Genomic DNA, 23150 nt, shown 5'->3' with positions numbered 1-23150 from the left:
ATCCCTCTCATGGATGCCCTTCCCCTCCCCTTCTGCCTCCCACGGGGGCCCTCTCCCATCTCGCATAGCACTCCTTGAGCTTCCCCTCCCCCTCTTGGCCGGCAACGCAATCGTGCAGTAGGATGGGAGGGAGAGGGGAGGGGGATGGGTGGGGCACACAACCCCCTACCTAGGCATGCCATCACAATCATGTGCCTGGGGAGGGGAGTACCCTCACGGCCTGCCTCGTGCGACCGCAACTACACGACATGGGAGGGGGAGGGGTAGGGCACACAGCCCCCCCTCCCTCAATGCATGGCTGCAGTCGCATGCCAAGGGTGGGGGAGAGGGGGAGGGGAGAGCTTGAGGCAGAGGAGTGCTTATTCCCCTCCCAGAATATAAATTTTGTTATACAAATAAGATTAGAATTGAATTTTGTTTTTTTATATAAATAAAATACGAAATGATTTTTTTAATTTCTTTATATTAAAAAGATTTGGTTATATAAAAATTTTTAAAAATGAATTTTGTAAATATATAAATAAAATTAAGAGGGTTTTTTAATTAATTATTTTGTCTTTGTATTTTTTTTAATTAAATTTGTTTAATTTCATTTTAAAGCTTAGCATGTGGAGTAGTCCTTGGTCCCTGTGTTCCCAAGGCATGGGAGCTATATGGGACCACTTCAAGTGTTAATGTCTTTAGACTCTCTCAAAGAGGGAGATCTTAGGAAGATTATTTTTGTGAATTTTAAATCTAGTTGATTCCAAGTCAAGGATCAATACATGGGGTAGTCCTTGGTCCTTGTGTTCACAAGGCATGGGAGCTAGATGGGACCACTTCAAGTGTTAATGTCATTGGACTCTCTTGAAGAGGAAGATCTAGATGATCGAGATGTAGCGAGATTGTTTTTGTGAATTTCTAGGTACTAATTTTTAATTAAATAATTAGATACCATGTTAAAGATTTTTCAACGTGGGTGTTGGGGCATCTTTTATTGTAACTCTTTTAAGCTTGATGGGATCCATACACTCTTCTCTAGCTCTCCCGCTTTGTTTCTCATGATTTGAAACCTTAGCACAATTCTGTCTTGACCCGGTTGTTGTCACTTTGAACCTCTCTGTACTCTTCTGTAACCTCTAATCTCTATGAAGTCACCCTTCTTTTTGCAGTTGTTTTCAACTATCTGTTGGTCATATTTGCGGTTGGTTGCACATTTTGTTGGTTGATAACCAAGGTCCAAGGTATTCATGCGTAAATTCAATTACGTTAAAATTCATGTCTTTGTGACATACACCAAGACTTCAGTTTTCAATCTGTTAGTCTTTCTTATCTATTAGTCACCTCAGGTAGTTGACGACATCAGTTGGTTAGTCATTATCTTGACCTCCTAGTAGTCGACAACTTGCAACAGAGTAAAGTAAGCAAGCACAAAAGGTGGTGAAGCATCAATATCTACTAGCACATTCATTCACAGCAAGTAGAATCTTGAGCAACAACGGCGACAAAGCAAGGAGGGTCATGTTATCAAGAGCTACGTACAGGGTCTGAAGGAGGCATTTATTACAACTGTTGCCGTTTTGTACAAAATGCATTTTTTCATGTACTGCTAAAGTTTTATTATTGATGAGGTTTGCCAGGGAGACTTTACATTGTGGGTTTTTAGAAAATGTTTTCTTCGTTATTAGTAGAGACTCAGTTTATTTGTCGAGTGTCTTGGCAGTTTTTGAGAAGGGACTCTATTTCTTTGATGTCTTATTGCCAAGAACCATAGCTTGGTTGCTTATGCTATGGAAGCCATGGTTTCATTGCTAGGAAGCAGCTTTTCTATTGGTTTGGTGGTGGATAGAACATTCCATTCCTACTATTATAGGGGCACTTATCAAAGAAATGACTCTTTACATACTTGGGTTCATCATAGATCTATGAAATTACCGAGTAATGCAGAGCCTTTGACTCTGTTGATTTTTGAAAAGCATTAGCATTTTTTCTACATGTTGCTGTTTGGCAGAGATTTCGTTGAAGACTTTGCTTATCAAGCACCTTTGGCAATGTCTTGACGATGATGACGACCTGTTGGTTTTCTGGTCAAAGCTCTTTGTTTGTTTTTTTCTAAGGCTCAAAGTCTCCTTATTTTATGACGCATGGCATTTAGTCTATGGGTCCTTAAGCTCTCTCCAAAGGTTATTCTGTGTAGGTCAATTATATGGTGGATTAGTTTATTTTGAGCCTTTCTTGCCTTGTGTGGACTTCAAAGGAGGTTGCTTTGTTCCGTTTACTAGCTATGTTTTTTTCTTCCATCCTTGGCTTCAATGGCTTAAGAAAGTTTGTTGGAAAGCATTTTTTTCCAAGTATTGAGAATATGTATTTGAACTCTCTTTCTAATCAAGAGGTCATTGTCATGTATTTATGGGATTTTTTTTTTATCTCGAGAGTGCAAAGAAATAGAAGAGCGTGTTGGAATCCTCTAATTATCAAAGTAGTATGCATGTAACCAGAGGGGATTTTGAAACCTGCAATGGACTTCTCTAGTAAGAAGAGAAGAATGCAAGTTTTTAACATTCGTTCTTCTAAACACAACAGTGTATAAAAAATGACTATGCAATGCCCATCATGTTGTGCCACTTGTTGGCATTGAGAGGGGGTGTTGGAATATCTCATGTAATGGAAGCAAGACATGGGTGGGTGTGTGGGTCTGGCTAAGTATGTGACGATGAGCTAATGACATGTGGGTGAGTGGGTTAGGGGATGACCATATTCTTGTATAAGTACACAAAAAAGTTGGAGAGTGTGGTGTGGAAGTGAAATCCAAACATTATAGTTGGATATTTTTGCTCTCTCTCTCTCTCTCTCTCTCTCTCTCTCTCTCTCATTTAGACTTGAGCTTCTTCTTCATGTGAGCTTTCCCCCATCTTAGCTTCTCTTCTTTGTACTACATTGTTAAACTTCAGAGCATATGATCTAATAACTCTCTTTTACAACCAAACTGCTCACAACACGTAAAATGGACTTTTCTTCAATACACGATATGAAAGATAACCACTCATATGAAAAGTCACATGAAATATAAGAAACTAAAGATCCAAAAAGATTCTATATCACATAAGAACTCTTAGAGACTTGTCGCTTAGCTCGACTAGGCTTGTCGCAACTTACAATACGTGTAAAATACTAAGGACAGATCCACAAAGGGCTCAACACTAAATGGTGAGGCTTAGCCACATAAAATGATGGACCCGATTGCATAAACACCCGACACATGATTAGATAGTAGATGCCACACAAGCCGATGAAGTTCTACTGCAACACATGCAACATACATACCACTATATAAAGAAACACATCAATATATGGAAGAAAAGAGTCGGCTAGATAACAGAGTTGGCTATTGGACCACATTTCGCCGATTTCAAAAGCCATTCTTTGCTAAGCACTATGAACCAATCATGACATGCCCTCTTTGCATTGTCGCCAACAGTTTGTATCGAAGTTCACTTCGTTTGAGTGGAGTGATATGACCAAAACTGTTAACGCCTAATTTTCACACCAATCACGGGCATAGGCACACAGATTATCCTCCCAGCCAACCTCGGTGGTAGCAAACTTAGAATCTCTAATTTTCGTGAAAGCTCCTGCTTGCAAAATTCCACCGAGCCCCAATTCCCTACATGGATCTGGTATGCCACATGTCTTCATTCTAAGGTACCTCCTAAATGCATCATTTACCCCTCTCTTGGGATATCATTGAAATCATTTGTCCCTTGGCACATTTAATGCATTTAGACCCTTTAGCCTTAGATCCACCTAGTCTTGTGCCATGTCACCCTCTTTAGCATGCTAATAGAATTGAGACATTGTCAACGTGTTGGTTGCCAAGACATTTTAGAATACGTTCGACATTCATCATCACTGATTGAGTGATTTCTAACCTGCCTCTCCTACCAAAAGCAAGTGACAACTACAAAGTAATATGCATTATCTTGCCTACATTCTATTTCTTCTTTGCTTCAATGTCCATAAAAAGGTCATTGATTTGTGCTGTTAGTTTTGTTTTCCTTCAATGCCGTCTCCTGTTAGCTTCATACTTTCTTATAACCTATAATTTTGGCGATATTTCTCTGACAAGGCCTTGATTGCAAATGAAGAGTACACGCCATATTGTTGCTAGGTTCCATAAACCATGTTCTAGAGCAGATATATATAAATGCATAGGCAAGATTCAATGGTAGAAGATTGCTATAATTCATGGTAGAAAACATATACCTGTATTTCTAGAGAGCTTTTGTTGGTAGGGCCATGGTTGCAGGGAAGATTGATCATTTGAGGTTCCACATTGCACTTGAGTAGAGAGAAGGAAGAAGAATTTGTAGAAGATTATAAGGCAAGAAGGCAAGAATAAGAGAGTGAGAAGAGCAACCTTGCTCTGATACCATGCTACAAAGTGGAATGCAAAGAAAAGAAGCTAAGATGGAGAAGCTCAAGTCTAAACATGGGGGGGAGGGAGAGAGAGTATTCAATTACAATGTTTCGATTCACTTCCACACCACACACTCCAATTGTGTGTGTACTTATACAAGAATATAGCCCATCCCCTGATCCACTCACCCACACAAAATGCTTAAACAAACCTAGACACCCACTCGTGCCTTGCTTCCATTAAATGAGATATTCCATCATGTTCAAGTCTTCAAGTGGCCAAATGGATCCATTAAAAGAAAGTTCCACTTATTTGTGGACTTGAAGAAGTTTTAAAACTGTAAGGACTCTAAAAAATAAATAGAATAGTTATGCCATACACCCACTTTAAAATCTAACAATGGTAAATAAATAGCCTTTAAAAATGCTCCCAAATTGAATGGTTGGAGTTGGTAAAATTGTCTATATCCATGCTAATCCCAAATTGTCATTTGAAGAAGATGAAGGTTCTTTCTATTACATTTGTATGATCGTTAATGTTCACACTAATACATTTATATAATATTCATCGTCAACAATTTTTAGTTTCTTATCTTTGTCATCCATTGTTCCCTCTAGGAAAAGATTGTCCATTCTCGAAAACTTTAGGTGATTGAATTAATCCAATAGGATGCCCTATTTTTTAAAAGTACAAAGCTTAGTAATGGCAACCCTAAACATATACATAATCTGATTGATATGCATCATTTTCCCTTTAAATGTGCAACCTTATATCTCTAAATCAAGTATTAATGTTTCAAGAAAATTTTAAAAGAACATATAGTACTGAGGTAACATAGAAAGTGAGACCCACACCTCTCCAACTATGTTATTCATCCTCGTCGCTCGATCCTCAGCAAATACCCTGGTCTGATGAATTATATGGATCAACGGATGCAACTTCTAGCATAAAGAAGAAATTCATCTTGGGCATTTTGGGATTCATTAAGTATAGATGTTATGCATGTTTTCCTTGTGTTGGTATGATACGTGTTAACGTCAACGCACTAGCCTATGAAGTTGAAATCTCCTAAGATGTCATAATGTCATCTTGAACATGAACCCATGTGATATTTGGCTTTGCTGGCAAATAATGCTATATACTATGCTGTCTATTGTATTGTGAGCCTGCTTGAGGACAATCACCATGCTGCTGCTGATGCCTTGCCCCAAGCAAAAATATGGGGCAAAATTGTGTGTTTCAACATGTATAAAAGATAGGCAAAGACAACTCTTTTTTAAGGAAGCGTCAAGATATATTTTTTACTTTGTAAATTAGATCCCTACACATCTTTTCAAGGCAATAAGGCTTAGAGACTAAATGTCAAAGAATTTTCCATCCTAAAATCATTGACCAACATCCTTTTACTACCATTCACTATTTAATTATGACTAGTTTCCTAGCTAGATCAAGAACAAAGTAACGCTGAGGAAAACCCAGCGACCTTCAGCCTGACAAACTCATGCAAGCCTATTAAATGAAACAAACTGCCATCTGTGCATACTACAGCCATTCAGCTTGAAGAACATCTAGCAGCATGTTCAGCAAGAACGTTTTACATCAGGAAGAGAAATATCTGCACATTAAAGTAAACATCACGAAACACAATTACTGAGGATAATATCTACTACTCTTATCGTAAAACTCCCAATCTTCTGAAAGTGAGCATAGTATCTACTACCCATATAAGAACATTGTTAAGTGTGCTCAATCACATTTCTTGCCTTACAACCCACATGGATAAGTGGAATAACAATTCCTGGTCTTGGTACTTACTCAACAATTACTTTACTTGATCTGTTTATACATCATGTTCAATTTCAACTGTTACCTGCACTTGATACCATGTTAAGTGGTTGGAACTCCAGGCAGTTCCCATCGGGGTCCCGGATAAATATCTGTGGCTTTAAAGACTCGCTCTCCGTGAATGGGATACCTGCACAGGACGTCCGTGAAACTCGATTAACGACCCATTTAGAAGATTCAATCCATAAAGTTGATGCATATAGGATTGCCCTACTCAACTTTAATGTAGTACGCCGTGTCATCTTCAGAATGCACACCAAATCCTGTGGCTAGACCTGAATACTGGGTAAAACAAATGAAATTTCCCTCTTCTATCTAGCCAGCTCGTGTAGGTGACTGATTCATAGGCACAACTGCTAGACATTTAAGACAAGGCCTTGCTAGAGAACCCACCAAAGGGTATCCTGCAGTGCGGAAGACTTGTAGATAGCCCAGAAATTACACGCGAAGGTGTTTCACTATGGAATCAACTGTGTGTACTTCACAACCATACATGTGCATACAAACTAGCAAATAGACTGTGCTCAGAGACAAATACAGAAGCAACTCGTATATATTTCCATCCGTTGTCCAAAACCTGGACAAGACATAATACCAAAAGGTTCTCCTACCTCTAGATCTCTGAGCCCACGTGCTCCATTGAGCGCATGTAGACTCTCCATCCAAAGGATCTCTCCACCTTGCTGTCCAGAACCTCAGCCTAGGTGGGCAGCTTCCTATGAGCTATGTCCGCTGCTCCTCAGCCTACCTTTGTCCTCCTGGAAGTAGGCCCAAAGGCTGCTGACCTGCTGCTCCTATCTGCTCTTCAGTGGCTGCTCCAGATGATGTGTTATGACGTCAAATGCCTCTTCTTTTATAGGCCCAAGGGGCCCTGAAATGGACGGACCCCCTAGGGAAAAATAGCCATTCTAGGGGCCGACTTTGCTGCCACACCAGCCGACCCTGCTGGTCGGCCTGGTAGGCTGGCTATAAAGCCCTGCCATGGGCTTGTGCTGGCCCCTCCAGCCACGTGGCTTCCACCCACAGTTGCTGGCTGGTCCAGCCCATAGTAGGGGCCCAAAACTGCCCCATTTCCTGCTCCGGGGGTCCTGCCATGTAGCTGTACAGTTTGAGCCACCTCGGCACTGTCCTGCAGCTTCCGTACTGCTTGTGTAGCAACTCCGTACACCCTCAGGCCTCCCTTATGGTTTCAGATGTGCTGCCCACATGACAGCCATGCTGTCCATGTGGCAGCCCCTTCACTCTTTCCCTTGTTGTCTGAATAGTGCCCACATCGCAACCATGATTCTGCCCATGTGGCATTCTCTCAAACCCTAGGTTGACCCCCCCCCCCCCACTCTCCTCATATGGGGGCTTACAGATGGGGAGGTGACCTTCCATATTCAAAAACCCCCTCTCACCGACCCATCTTGGCCCGATCGCAATCCATCGATGAAGATGCTCCAATAGCTCCCGTGTCATAGCCCTATGGAATAGTCTGGTGTCGTCATAGCCTTTCTCTGGCTTTTCAACCAATGGCTCCCGCTCCGTGAGGTCCGGTTTCGCTTTTGCACACCAGTCTGGTACTTAGGCCCATATTTGACAACACCTAATGGCACCACCAAATTCAGTCAACGAACCATCTCTGAACTCGAGCTCTCCAAGTACAAACATCATCCAGCCGTCCCCCTCATGATAGGTGAACAGCCTGAAGTCCTCCAGGAACCAAGCTCTCAGGTTCTATTTCAACCCATCCTCCGTCTGGCTAGGTCTGCAACCAAACAAAATACCCGAGACATCGTATCCAGGGCACAAATCCACTTTACCTGGTCCGTCACGCTCGAACTGCGGTTCTGTATTGTTGTCCCCCTCAAAGTCACAGCCACCTTCTAATCCTGAGTCTTCAGGTCCTGTCAAAGAATCCCCCTCTGCTTCAGTAACACCAGCCAAGCACCCAGATGACTCTAGGCACTCGTCACTATCCATCACCTTCACAAAGAATCCTGACTCCTAATCTGACCAATCCTCAATGTCTGACATCTTGACAGTAATACCAGGGTCCACATATCTAAATTCTAATCTCAACAGCACACGGAGTGGCCACTAAGAAAAGTACTCCTACCGCCACCTGTGCCGACTCCTCTGACTCTGAGCTGGGTGGCACCCTTCTTCTTCTGATTTCTTCTTTTTACAATCTTTCACAAAATGTCCTACCTCATCGTAGTAGAAGTACTTCCTCTCTTTCTCTTCTTCTCGTTGTCTTCATCTAAGAGTCCACTCTGTCGTCAAATTTGGGCTTGCCTTTGCCATCTTACCTTGCCCTTGTCTTTGCTCCCATCTTGAGCTACCAGGGCCTTGTCATCCTTATCAGTACAGTTGTACTTCTTTTCCCGAGCTTCTTGCTGCAATAGAAGTCACCTCCGCCGCCCTGTGCCCTGCAGTCATCGTACTCACAAAACGCTCCAGGCGAGCATTCCTAGCAACAACCTTGCCACTAGAAACTCAGCTCCTTGAGCTAAGTCTGCATCCCTCTGTAGGTCACCTTCACCTCTTGTGTATAGGCCCAAGGATGGCCCTCTTGCTGCTTCTCCTTACTCTTGGATTGCTGTTCCAAGTGATGTGGCCTCCTTTATAGGGCTCAAGGCCCAGCCAACTTGACGTACCCAAGAGCCTCTTCCTAGCCAACTCAGCATGCCCCTACCAGCCGACTGGCTTGGGGAGGCTATAAATAGCCCCTAGGGCTTAGTTCCTTGTTTTGATTGGCCTTGCTTGGCCACATGGCTTCCAGCCATTGGCCAAGGCAGTTCTACCCTTTAAGCTTTGCCCCAAACCTGCCCATAGGGTTCCTAGTGCATTTCTGTCCTCTCCATGTGTGGACAGCATCTGGATCTAGATCTGCCCTCCATGGTGGATCTCCTTTGCCAGGTACTTCCATATTCTCTTTGCTGTCCACATGACAGCTCATGTGCTGCCCATATGGGCCTATGCCTATTACTACTATTCTATGGTCCACCCCCCCGATGCACTCCTCATATGGGGGCTCACAAGTGGGGAGGTGACCAGTCCGATTCCAACATGATGCCCAGGCGAATGAGGCATACCCTCTACTCAAGCGTGCCTGCATCGCGGGTCTCATAGTGAAGCTGGGTCCGGAGAAGATAACCCCAAGATAAGTGTATGATGAAACTATCTCAACAGATGACCCCGCGAATGTGAATTGCTCCTGACGCATGATGGCTCGAGATGTATTGAAGATCATGACCTTGGTTTTACCCAGGTTGACCTTCAAATCATGAGACTCACAAAAGGACTGTAGTGCGTCTAGGTGTCTCTGAAGCCCCTCTGCTGAGGGAGACAAGAGAGCCATGTCATCTGCATAGAGCAGAATCTGGATCAGCGTGCCCGCAAGAGAGCAACCTACACCTCCCTGTGGCTGCATCACTATCTCAAGCTCATCAATGTAGAGGCCAAACAAGGTAGGCGACAAAGGACACCCTTGTTTGACCCCGATGGTGCTCATGATCTCGTCTGTCCACCTGGATCCTACCTGAACTCTGCCAAAAACTCTCTCGTAAAGTGCCATGACAGCCCAAATGATCTCCTGATCATAGCCCAAGTCCTGTAGGCGCCGTATGAGGCGGGCTCTCAGAACCGTGTCGAATGCCTTGCGTAAATCGCATGAGTGTTCCACGACTCTCTTTGCACGCATCCATGGCTCCCCTGGTCGAGCTCGTCCTTTGACCAACTGCCGCCAGTTGACCTGCACCACCTTAATCTTGGTGATGTGTTCTTGTACCGATTCCTCCTTCATCCATACTCATGTTGTACAGCTCTGTCTCGAGGTCCAACATTCTCACCTCATTGTCGAGCTCGTACATATCCCTCAATGTCGTCCAGGCCTCAAAAGAAGTGTCCGCCATCTCAAATATACAGCAGCACCATATCCACCGTTGTACCCACAATGCTAGCCAAGGCTTCCGCATCCCGAATATGCCATGCTCTCACTAATACAAGGTATGCTGGCATTGTCACCGCCGCCAAGGATGATGTGGCTGGAGTAGTTACAATGGCCTGAGATATCAGCAGCTCCGTCCCCGTCACAATCCCCCACGAGTCCCTCAACACGAAGTGGCTCCGAACCTTCGTTTTCCACAATGGGTAGTTGGTCCCGTCGAGCTTGCCTGTATCACCAAAATTTGGGATCGAGTATCTATTTGCCATGATAATGAGCTGAAATAGGAAAAGGGTTTTAGAGTGTCGTACACCTGTCTGAACCTGAGCTTCCCACCTAGGTACAATCCTTCAAACACCAGCGTACTTCAGACACCAAAGATAATTCCTCCAATTGAATGAATCAAGGTCATCCTTCAGCAAGGTTCTTGCCTTCAAGCTCCACTTCTCGAGAACTTCTGCCAAGGCTCTGATAGAGAACTGAAATCCCACCAGAGGGTATCCAGCAGAGCAGAAGACTGATAGATAGCACAGGAATCACACGCGGGAGTGTTTCACTCTGGAATCAAGCTTCATCAAGTGTGTGTACTTTACACCCATACATCTGTGTACAGACTAGCAAATAGGCTGTGCTCAGAGACACATATAGAAGCAAGTCGCATATATTTCCATCCGTCCAAAACCTGGACAAGATACAATACCAAAAGATTCTCCTACTATATGCCTGGCACCTCTAGATCTCTGAACCCACGTGCTCCACCGAACATATGTAGCCTCTCTGTCCAAAGGATCTCTCCACCTTGCTGTCCGGAACCTCTTCCTAGGTGGGCAGCTTCCTGTGAGCTATGTCTGCTGCTCCTCAGCCTGCATTTGTCCTCTTGGAAGTAGGGCCAAAGGCTGCTGACCTGCTGCTCCAATCTGCTCTTGAGTGGCTGCTCCAGATGATGTGTTATGAGGCCAAATGCCTCCTCTTTTATAGGCCCAACGGGCCCTGAAATGGACCGACCCCCTAGGGAAAAATAGCTGACCCCAGGGGCTGACTTTGCTGCCACACCAGCTGACCCTGCTGGTCGGCCTGGTAGGCTCACAATGCACACAATTCTTCTCTGCTCAAGGACCTCAACAAGAGGTATATTGCATCAAAAACCCTGCTTTGACAATCTGTCCCTTTGTGCCAAATGTTGGCTGTTTCCTTCCCCAAACCTCTGCCAAAAATTCTAGTTTCTGCTCAAGGCATGTTTCCCCAAAGCTTTGCCAAGTAAAGTTTTCTGCTTAAGGCATATTCTTGATCTGACAGTCTGAATCTGCAATAAAATACTCAGATCTGACTGTTTGAACCTCTGGGGAAAACATACAGGTCTGGCCTTTTTTTCCCTTTTAAAGGCCTGTGGACTGGTTAACCACCTGTTGTGTAATTAACTAAACCAGACTTTCTCTGGAAAAAAAAAATAACTAAACCAGACTGGAGTCTAGTCAGCTCAACCAGTCCGGTCTGGTTAGTCTAACTGGACCAGGGTCTGGTTAGCTTCTTGGGGTTAAGTTGACCTAACCAAAGGGGCTAGCCCCCTTCTCGTCAACCTTGTCCAGGGATTCGCCGTACATGGCTACCTCCGTTGAATTTCTGGCTGATGCTCAGCTTTTTGGCAATTAAAGGAGCTTGGTTCAAATCATATACGCCATTTCGCCCCTAATTGTGGGCTTAGCAAATTGCTTTGCAATTAGCCCAATACATATTGCAATCCGCCTTGCCAGCAATCAACGTGAGAGCCACCCTGCTACAATGCCTTCATCCGTATTGAGAGTTGTGCAGCTCCAATATTTGATGGCACATCTACATGTCCGCCTTGCACCTCAATCGAAAACTTCCTGTTCATTTTCCAGCACCACTTCTCACCTTGATACCAATCTCTTTCCCGCTAGGACCGTCACCACCTAAGGAGGCAGCTAGTCTGCACTCTGATACCAATACAACTTAGCTCTTACTCGATTCAGCCTTTCACTCAGTTATGCATTCAATCTCTCCCTCTCTCATCTCTCTCTCACAGCGCACTAGGGCCCAGAATCCAATCAGGCTGGACCCCCCCGAAGGTATTTGATTGCAAAAAGTTTGCTGAGTACAAATCCACAGACTCAACTCTGTTTTACCTTTTTCTTACGTAAATCTTTACAAAGGAGAGGAGGCAGCTCTTCATACTTGGCAACAGCCACATGTCAAGATCTTAGCTACTGGCTAATATGCCATATGAGTAGGCAGCTATGGAGGCTTCCAAGTCCTTGGTCACATGTTAGCGATAAACTCCTCTTGGTAAGCAGCCTTAGCCTCCCTTAAATGTAGGGCATTTTACCCCTCTTGGTACCTGCAACAAATTAACGCAGAATATGACTATGGCACCCATTAATTGTTAGCCCTTGCATGCAAGGTAACTCTAGACTATTCCTAGTGACTGTGGCCGTCCCCATACATGTGCGCATATAAGATAGAAATACTCTGGTTGACGGAGGCCAACTCTCTTGACTATAATTAAGGTACCGAGGGTCAAGGCGCCTTAATTGAAGCCAAAACTCTCTGACTAACTTGGTTGACCGAAGTCAACCCTCCCTTGCTAAAGCCAAGCCAACACTCTCTAACCAAATTCAGCTCTGAATTGCTTTGGTTATCTGTAGTCAACCCTCTTGGCCTAAGCCAAGTCTCCCTAACCAAGGTTAGCCTTACTTAACCAGAATTAAGTATCTTTGACCAACGGGGAAAATAACTGGATCCAAACATACACCAAAATATGGGGTAGCTAAGCCCAAACTCCAAACCTGGAGCTTTTCAAACTAAAATAGAGAGGAGAACACCCACTACAAGAACAACAAATGCTACAAGAATTCACACAATTTTAGATTTGTTTTTCAACTTGAGAAGTTTTTTTGAAAATTTGAAAACAACCAAAATCATTGCCAAAGAAGTATGGAAATAAGAATTCAATTGGAGATAGCATCAAAGAATTGCATATTTAAAGTCAGTACTGCTCTTTTTCCTACCACATAGGAATGTTTGTGCTGATGCTTATTTTGATGCTGTTTGAAAAAAATACTGACAACTATATCATCATTATCAGTTTTGGGTAAAATTAATTTAATAATTAGGACATGGCCATCACCCTTATCCGCCTGCCCAAACTAAGGTGATGACCAAGGCCAATATCTGAAGCTCCTAACCTATAAAGCCACCAAGTGTTAGTAAGGACTAATTTGGGGAAACTAGCAAGCTCTCCACCCAGCCATAAATCTAGTATAAAGGATCACCCTTCAAGTCTGAGCTTAGCCAAGCACCAAGCCAAATGTTCACTACTACAGCCCTTGTGTCCCATCCCACAAAAGTCCACCAATCCAGTTGTTGAGCTAGACTAGGCAGAGGCCTGCTCTAGGTCCCCCATCTCCTAGGGAGACCGCCCAATGGGTCCCCACACATAAGCCTATATATAGAGCCACTGAAGGGTGTCTCTTACGGTCACACTAGACCCATTTTCCCTTGCTTGGACTAACCCCATTGCAATGCCAGCTCATGCTGCGGGTCATAATATTTCTACCACCACAAAACAACCATACATTAGGAAATTCTAAGCAAGAAAATAAAGAAATTACCGTTGTAAATGCGCGACTCTCCCAAGTGTTATCATTGTTTGTCGTGTCCTCCCATTTACTAAGGAGCTCAAAAAATCTTCTCCCAATCTATCTATCTATCTTCCGAAATTGCTTTTGCTTGATAAGTCCTCGATGCAAAAAAGCTCCTCTATCAAAACCAAGCTATCAATTGCATCTGACATCTCTTTTAGGTGAGACCGTAAGGAGATTTACTAAGATGAATATGTTCCATCCAAATGTATTCACATATATGCCTAGCATTTTACTCTCTTTTTGTCAATCTCATGCTTTCTCAGCCCATATGGTTGTTTAAAAATAGGCTGAGTTCCAAGAAGAAGCTCTATCTTATGGTCCACAGTCCGTTGTGGAGCTAAACCATAAGTCGATTCAAATGGAAACACATCTAAGAATTCAATTAACAGTTCTTAAAGAAGTCGAGACTCCTCAAAATCCACTAAGATCTCACTTATAGAATTCAAATTAACTTCAGAATTTGGAAACACAGCATGACAATATAGTTATTACTAGCTCTAGCAATTTGGGTTAAATCCATAATCCTCCTACTCAATCCAAAATCCACTGAACTACATTCCAAATCCAGAAATTATCCAAAGGAGAAGAATATTGATGGCTTTCTAAATATTTCAGATTATTATTAACATTTAAAACTGAATTTTAAGATTGCAATGCTTCATTGACACATGAAAGAAAAGACATGTTCTCCTATTGTACTTCTTCACAAAACTACAGCGGGTAACCCAAACATTCCAAACAGTGATGCTGGACATTGTTTCCCATAAGTTGTCCTCGAGTGAAGGCATGTGGCTATCAAGAAAGGGGCATCATGTCATGTGCCTCTATCCGTAAGACGCCTGGACCCTCTTTGTTGGAGAGACCGGAGTGATAGAGAGGGGACTGAGTGATGGAGAAGGCATGACTCCCCTTCACCAGCAAGGCAGCCATCCCCCAAGTGAAGTTCCCTGCATCCTCTGTGTCCTGGCAACAATCTGAGAGCCCCCATCCAGATCCTCTGTGCTATGGGACAGCTCCAAAGACAATGAGGGATCATCTCCACATCTCTATGAGTGCAGCAGTAACATTTGCCATCTACTCGCATCTGCTCTAACCATGGACCAACGGGCAAACCTCCATGGGCCACCATTCAGAAGAATTAAGAATTCTTCCACGGTCTACAGCTAAGTGCATAAGCATGGCCAAAATCTGAAACATGTTCGACTTAAGGGCATTCTCATAAGAACATGAAACTATTGACAAATTAGGTCTAATGAAGCATATGTGAGCAACACAATCTAGATCACTTAACATAGTGTCCAAAGAGAGGATGGGAAAGGAGATGAGGCAGGTGGAGGGGTTGAGCTAGAGGAGGAAAAATGAGAAAAGTATGTTAAGAGGGGAAGTCACAAGTTGCTTAGAGGAGCGATCTGTTTGCTTATGCCCCATCTCAAGATTAGTTTCAAGAGACGCTTCGAATCCTTGGCCAACTACTAGAGGCTTGTGCAAGCCTCTAGGCTTCAAATCATTTCAACAAATTTTCCCTATGTGAAACTTAATGCCATAGGTTGAGTTCACACGTGTTCCATGTAGACTATCTGCAAGGATCAACAATCTCTAAGACCTTCAACACCTAGAATCACAACCATTAGCCAGCTTCACACAACATGGCCTCTTGTGATAAGCCAAGCTAGATTTTTTTGGTTCAGATTTAAAGAGAAAACCTTTAAAACTAAAGAAAGAGTGGAGGGGAGGTCAACAAAAGGAGAGGCTTAAAAGAAGAGTGGGTTAAAATATAAGGGGTAGAGGCAAGGAATTCTCTACCAATTCCTTCTCAAGCTCATCATTTTCAGTCAATCCAGCATACAATTGGGTTGGGCGGAGGGGGAAGTGCTGGTAACAGTGCTGGTAGATTGGGAACGCAGCTAGAAAGAGCCTTGCAGCTTGACCTAGTGTGAAGATGGAAAAATACAGTGCATGTGATTGCTGACCACGTGCACATAGGGTGTAAAGACCCAATAGCTGAGAGTAGAAAGACCTATGCTTGGCCTAAAGACCCAATAGCTGAGAGAGAAAGCTGAAGCTCGTGTAAAGTTTCCCTTGGGTTGCAAAGTGGAAGGCTTCTTTCAATTTGAATTCTGGCATGATCGCTGGGCTGGGGAAAGGCTGCAGATCGGTGGATGCTTTTTTGGTTGAAGCATTCCGAAATTCCAATATATTCTAGTGAGAAAAGTGGGATATGACTTTTCTGTGGGCGTTTCCTAAAGGTGCATGAGGATTAATTTCTTTAGCTTTTCTTAACGCTGAAATTGGCCTGGAACTTGCAGAGTAAGAAACAAAAAATTCAAAAACACCTTTCAAATGAACTCCTTCCTGTGATGGGCACCCAATGAACTCCTACTGTAGCCCTCAATCCGCAGTTTATGGCCGCGCTGAAGGAGTTAATACATGGGTGGGAAAGAATCTTGCCCTTTTGTGTTTTTAATGTTTGGGACAAGTGGGAAAGCTAACAAGGAAAGGTATGCATCGGAGCAAAATAGCATTTTCAGCAGAATCAAAGAGCACTACCTGCATTATTTAATACAGCTCGGAGTCGTTCTGGGTTCTCTATATGCAGACACGTGTGTCTGTCTTCTCCACCATGTACAGGTCGTCCAGTCACAGGATCAGGGTTTGGCAACTCCATCAAGTGGATCATCTGATTACCAACCCATAGCCAGGCTCCCCGAAAATAAAGAGTTTCATCGGGACGAAGATTACATACTTTCAGACCTGTCATGAAAAGACAGCAGCATTGCAATTCAGTCATTAAGGTCCAATTATCTAGCAGAGACAACACCAGATTAGTCCCTGCAACTGCCTCCCTACCAAGCACACCGCAATAAAATTCCAGAGACTTTTCCAAGTTCTTGCAGATGACTCCAACATGGTGAACACCAACAAACCCAATATCTGCAACTCAGAATTGTAACAAACCAGACATTAGTTCCATTTTTGACATGCACAATAAAATTGGATTCCCTGAAGTAAAGGGAAGTAAATTACTTATAACATCAACAATATTTGATAGAGGGAAGTGTTGAGTGCTCCATCCTTGTTAAAGATTTACTAGGACATGTAGTAACCCTTTACCGTCCCAAACGTTCCATTATTACAAACTCATGCGACATATAACAGGCTCGCAGGAGCAAACCTCCTCCTTCATTGATTCCTGAAGCAGTAGAGTTAGGATCCACTTTTCCCATATAAATTGCTAGCGAGCTTCCAAATCCTCACTTTAAAGTATCAGCCTGAGTATACAAAGGCCACAAATTGCCATTAGTTTCTTGGAATTACTCTGGATAACAATTGAAAATATTCCTAAAATGGACTTGGCAGCTAGACTTCCACAATACTTGACTGATGTGCATATGTGGAGACCTTTAGAGACATATTACAACTGCACATGCATTAAGACTTCTCACCCTTTGCCTATAAGCTGTATCTAAAAAGGGGGACATCAATCGTCCAACAGATCATTAAAATACAATGTACTGGATGACAATACACCCACATGTCTCAACAGTTCAAGGTTTTGTCTTTGTAGTCATACTAAAAATTGTCACTCATTCTTCAATTCTCTAAAGAAGAGGTCATCTATCTTGCTATGTTATCAATCATCAAAAGAGACCAGTAATATTTGCTTGAAGGATTGCTACTCCTAGATTGCATCAACGAAGGATGTTAGGAGTATCATTCAGATGACTTGAATTAGATCTACAACACTTTTTTCCTTAAAAAGATGATGTTAATTGGCACAAAGCTTCCAGCAACTCAAGGGGGAACACCTCCCCTTACCCTTTGACTTTGTTCTTGTAATTCGTGCTGTAAGCGAAATCCCCTAATCTACATACATCACAAAATCTAAGACCAAAAATCAAGCAACTGTGAAGTCTCCCTGTCTCAAACTCTCTGTTGGGAGATACATTATGGGAAGTAACATAATGCGCAATTTATCAGGAAATTATCCATCAGCTGCAAAATACGAGGTGTGCCATCATTATTCAACGGCATATTCAAAAAACCCGAGAACTCTATTTGATGTAAATTACATATTTAATCCTATTACAAAGCCTTCAAAGCCCTATAGAAAGAGCTAAAAAAGTAGAACCAGCAGTCATGTTAAAATTAACATCTGCAAATTTTAACACGTAGAATGTATGTACAGAGCATCCACATTAAATCAGTGAATGTACAATTTCGTGAAAGAATTTCAGTAAAGATTTCGCTTGAAACAAGTAGGAATGTATTATGCAACTGGTCCCATCTCACTCTCTTACTCAAGTTTCTGATGAGCTAGAGTAATGCACATCAATGATATTTCCAAAGCATCATTTCCAAGGTTGATACAATCCTGGAGCAATATATCTCAATGAACAAAGCTGTTACATCGATATGGAGCACCACAATACATACACATTGTGTCACATTCAACAGATTAAAAAATAGTTCACATTGACAAATTCACAGAAATAATCTGATAATACATATGTGCAATAAAGTAGCTGAGAGTCAAATCTCAAGTGGTGTGTTCTTAAACATCCTGAAACAGGGCACAATCCTCCATTGCTCACAAAATTGTTGTCCCCTTATCCTTAAAAGTATTGTAGTTGTATAGAACCCATCGCTAGCAATAGCGGCTGAGACTTATTATCAACCATGGTCTTTATCCTAGAGCATATTTTATCTCTCTAACTGGACCCCCTCCAAAGCAGGGATAGACAAAACACATCAGAATCTGCAGTCTTTTTTTGTGGGGAGGTGACAGAAGGATCTGTAGGGCAGCCTCTTCATGGTCCAAAGTAAGCGCCGAGTACAGGGGGTCCCACTCCCCCGCCTCCTAGCCACGCATATCTCCCCACTTCCCAAAAAGAGCATGCTGGGATAGTGGGGAGGGTCTCAAGCCTTCTTTATATCCAAGGACCCACAAGAGTCACCATTGTATATGGGATTTCTATCCCCAATTTTCCACGTGTCACTAGCGCAACTAGGGGCCTCAATACCCCTTTAATCTTTCATATATCCAAGGTGCCACCATGAGGGGGGGTTAGGGCCACACAACAAGGCCCATAATTCCAATAGGATCTTCAAGGTCAGATGGTCATTCTGCACTAGATCCAAGGAAGAAGGACTTGGAGTGGTTGATGTTAAGCAGCCTGCTCACAAAGTGGTAGTAGCTTGGATCATTAAGGCAATCCTTAACCAAGGGCTAGACTGGACTCAACTTCTACTTCGGAATTTCAAACATGTTAGACCCCTTAGAGACTCCAAGTAGAAAAACTGCCCCATTCTTGCAGCTCTTTGTAATCCAGACCCGGTTCAACAAAAGGAAGCCCCTTGTGGAGGGCTCTGTGGAGAGCTTTTGAGGCCATTAAAAGTCAATTAGTGTTGACTGGCAAAGGGTCCTACATGAAATTAGGACCCATTTGGTTCTCTGTAATTGTCAAGGGTAATCCTCTTGAGCACAGGGAGATGGTCAAGGCTAGATCCCTTTGCAAGAAAGGATTGCAATGCTAGGGTCAGCTATGGCATAAAGAGAACATGAGGTGGAAGTCCTGGCCGGAGATCAGAAGAGCGTTTTGACTTTCAAACCAGGATGCTAACTAGGTATGAGCAGACTAGCACTTTGGGATGGTTGTATGCAACAAAGGGGAGGATCCACTTTGATTTATCATGAAGAATTTAAATGGATAGGCACATCACAACTTCTGCCCATACCAACACCCAGGAATGACATTGAGGATATCTGCAGAACCCCTAATGCGAAATGGAAGCTAAGAGATAGTAGACATAGGTGGAAGAACAGGTTCTCTAGGATCTGGAGTAAGGATATACCCAAAAAAAAGTCCACGTTGCTCTGTTTAATTCTTCACAAAGCTGTCTGGACTAACACCATAGGGGAGACCATTGGAAAGGGGCGTGCCCAGGGCTATTTTTCATCTTTTTGTTGCTTGACCAAGTGCCAAGAAGGTGTGGAATTGAGTGCAGTTACAGGTTGGGAAACCCCTAAATTGTAAGGCTATACTCCTAGGGGATGCGTGCAAAGTAAACGGGAACAATGAATAATAATCAGCTCTCATGTCTTGCGGTACATCTAGATTTTCATGAGTAGTTTGCAATTTAATCAGGCTCATGTAATGCTAAAGATCTTTTTCTTGGCTGGTTGAAGAGGAAGAGAGAAAAAAGGGAGAGAACGAATTTCAATGACATGCAACAACAGCTTTATAAAGAAGTTGGATGATTATGAGAAGGCCTACAGTCAACACAGTGGCCCTCACTAGCTTCAAGATGACGTGAAAAGCTTTCTTTTTCTCCCGAGTACCTGCTTTTCCAGATCTGGTTTTTACTGCTCCAGCTCCTGTGTTTAATGCTTCAACTACTGTTTCTACTGCTACAGTACCAGTGCCAGTGCCTCTGTTTTCAGCACTTACTATTACAGCTCCAGCCTTTACGATCAGATATATTTTGTAATTCACAGTTTACCTCGCTGTGTCTTTTTGAGCGGTTGAAGTATAGGAACAATATGCAAAGATCTATTGCTAATATAATACAAAATCTTTTTTTAAGCTTTAAAACAACAAACTTAATGCATTTTTCACCCCATCATAGTCACCCACAGGTTGAAAACCATAAACTTCATCCCATATAGCAGGGACTCCATCAGGACTAGCTACTATGGCATCTCCACTGACATCATCAGCCCCCAACGGTGGGTATGGACAAATGTATAACCATAAGCTCCACACAAACACATGTCCACACACACATGTGAGCATCAATTTCTACAAAGCTCTTCCTATAGAGTTTCAATCAAAACTCTTGAGGTGGAGAATAAACTCGGTCATGACAATTGCTAGCACTAAATGAGAAGGCTAATCAAAAAGCAGTCCACATTTCCTTCCTTCAAGGGCTACAATTCCCTGTGAAAACAGGCATATTTCATTTTAGTCTCTCCCAAACCAACAATTACAAGCAAACTAGCTTACAAAAGGTAGTTGATAGGGCAACGCACCACAAGAGAGAAAAAGAATTATCGCAATATCAGAAGGCCACAACTTGGATTAAAACGTCACAAAGTCAAATCTGCATGTCTACTAACCCAGGATCATACCCAAACTCATCCTCTAAAACAAAAGTGCAGTGTTCACCCCATTAAAGTCACCCACAAGACTGACGACTATGAACCTCATCATGAATAGCAGGGACTAACTACTATCACACACGTCCATTTATACCAAGCTCTTTGTATTGTAACTCTGAAGGCTAAGGGTAAAGTCATGACAAAGGCTAGCACTAAAGGAGAAGGCTAATCAAAAAAATAGATCCTTCAAGCTAAACTGCTCTTGAAGAAAAGCATATTTCACTTTAGTCTCTCCCAAACCAAATAAGCAAGCAATCTTAAAAAAGAAATGCCAACACTCAATATCATAGTCCTCCGTTCCTTAGGTGCTATTCCCTAGCGTGAGTGGCACTTGGACCTCTTGGAGCCAAACCGGATGCCTATTTGAGGTCATGACTGAGGCTATGCCATAGAAGCTATGGGAGAACCGCCCCCGTGAGAGGAGGATTCCTCAAGAGACTTTCACACGAAAAGGTATTTGTCCATGCACCTGCCTGCCCTTGTGGGAAGAGTTACTGCACCGGCTGCTGCTATGCATGCCCCATCCTAGGGGCTGTCCTTGCACTTGAGTGCATTAAAGGGCGTGGGCAATTCTAAACGGGATTGAATATGTCATGACGGTTGAATAACAAACATCATTAAGCCTAGTAACAACATCTGATATTAGATGGGCAATCGGGCACCTATGGCTGTCGTCCACTAGTGACTCCGGAATTTAAGCATAGATCATGACCTTTTGATTGTGAAACTGTGCACAACAAAACAAGTAGAGCACAAGGTCCTTGCTGTACTGCAATAGATATATGAAAAAATGGTGCAAAAACTAAATGAAAAGAGGAGCTTGCTCAAGGGACGAGTTCTTGCTTCTTTGCTCACTTCCTTCAACAAAACAGCTAAATGAATTTGATATTCGTCCATGAACAGAACAAAGGAGTTTGCTTTGTCAGCGATCCATTGATCTTGTTGCTGGTCCAGACTTAAAGCATTCCTTGAATTGTGAGTGATATCTACCTAGTCTTTCTGTTACCCATCATCTAGCGACTTTGTCCAAGGAAACTGTCTAGCGGAAACAAATAAGCATAGATGTAAAATTAAGTTTCTACAGCTGAGACGCCATCTGGCATGGCGAGTTATTTGAGATAGAAATTGCTAGTGTACTGGCAAACCCGCACCGCACATCTCGTAAACCAGGCATCGCTCCTTCTTTTTCCAAGCCCAAAAGGTTTATAAGAATTCTCCGTAAGCCCACAAGCTGTGCGCTCCTCACAGGTCATTTCGATTAAAATGGTAGCAATCGACAACGAGATGAATAAAGGGTTGGAGAGTGGAGTGAGAAGGGGAACTGGGAGCGATCGAAGGACACCTGATGGGGGGAGCGTGCAAGGCTGCAGCAACGAACAAACCCAATTGGAAAACACCCACAAGAGCTTAACGTGGAATTCACAGGCCGACAAAGACTTCTTACACGCACCAAAAGACAAGGGACGGCCAGCAGTACGTACATGCACGTCATTATTCGCCCGTCCGTACAGACAGGAATATTCGTGATGATTCTTCCTTGATTTGTGCCGCGTGTCGCCGAGGCCGTCGCAATACCGGTAGCAGTGGTCCCTATACCCTGCTTGAAAACCCGGTTTGTAGAGCAGCCGGCTATGGATGAGCTCGCCACCCCACATGGATTATGCATGCTACGTGTATTTGCATGCATTGCCAATTGCCAGTCTGTTGACTGGCACATCACCCTTCTCCTCCCTGATGGAAGCTAGACCATCTTCCTGAAGAAGTTGTCCCCAATAAGCCCCCCCTTATACCGACAATGCCAAGGTGGCAAGTGACACATGCTGTTGCACAAGTGATGAGGCTATAGTTTGAGCCTGTGGATGCATCTCCTTGAAGACTAGACAAAATGGCAATCAAACCCCGCACATGTTCTTGGTGCCCACATAGATTTGTCATTGTACCTACTCAACATCTTGTGTGCATCCTTTAAGAGGATGCATGCTTTCCAAATGGCATTGATGGTATGAGGCAATTGTATACATTTACTAGAGGGCTACTTATTGAATCCTCTTCATGTCAGGCGTAATTGTCATCCATTGGGCCTAAGCAACGGGACACTTTTTACTCTATCAAACAAGTTGAATGGCTTTTGTCATTCATATGGCCTACCCAAAAGGT

At 43.1% G+C, this 23150-nt stretch overlaps 1 protein-coding gene across 3 annotated transcripts; it reads right to left on the bottom strand.

Annotated features, from left to right (window-relative positions):
- Positions 1–6205: 6205 nt before the first annotated feature.
- On the bottom strand, positions 6206–22496 carry LOC147881151 (glyoxylase I 4-like). Of its 3 annotated transcripts, none has more exons than XM_087370063.1 (5): positions 22475–22496; positions 17007–17103; positions 16682–16765; positions 16382–16585; positions 6206–6371 (listed from the first exon to the last, which is right to left on the bottom strand). In XM_087370063.1, exons 2-5 carry the CDS (start codon positions 17056–17058, stop codon positions 6256–6258), a joined length of 456 nt encoding a protein of 151 aa, XP_087226189.1. In that variant the 5' UTR covers positions 17059–17103; positions 22475–22496; the 3' UTR covers positions 6206–6255. The 3 variants fall into 3 exon arrangements, with proteins under 3 accessions (XP_087226189.1, XP_087226187.1, XP_087226188.1); XM_087370061.1 differs by having other exon boundaries at positions 22336–22475; XM_087370062.1 differs by lacking the exon at positions 22475–22496 and adding an exon at positions 22145–22167.
- Positions 22497–23150: the final 654 nt, after the last annotated feature.

Source organism: Dipteris shenzhenensis, chromosome 31 (genome assembly GCF_047967505.1).
Source record: "Dipteris shenzhenensis isolate YYH24624 ecotype China chromosome 31, Dip_SZ_1.0, whole genome shotgun sequence".
Classification (NCBI taxonomy): Eukaryota; Viridiplantae; Streptophyta; class Polypodiopsida; order Gleicheniales; family Dipteridaceae; genus Dipteris; species Dipteris shenzhenensis.
Note: the sequence above shows the minus strand (reverse complement) of the source record. Positions and strands in the feature narration are given on the sequence as shown.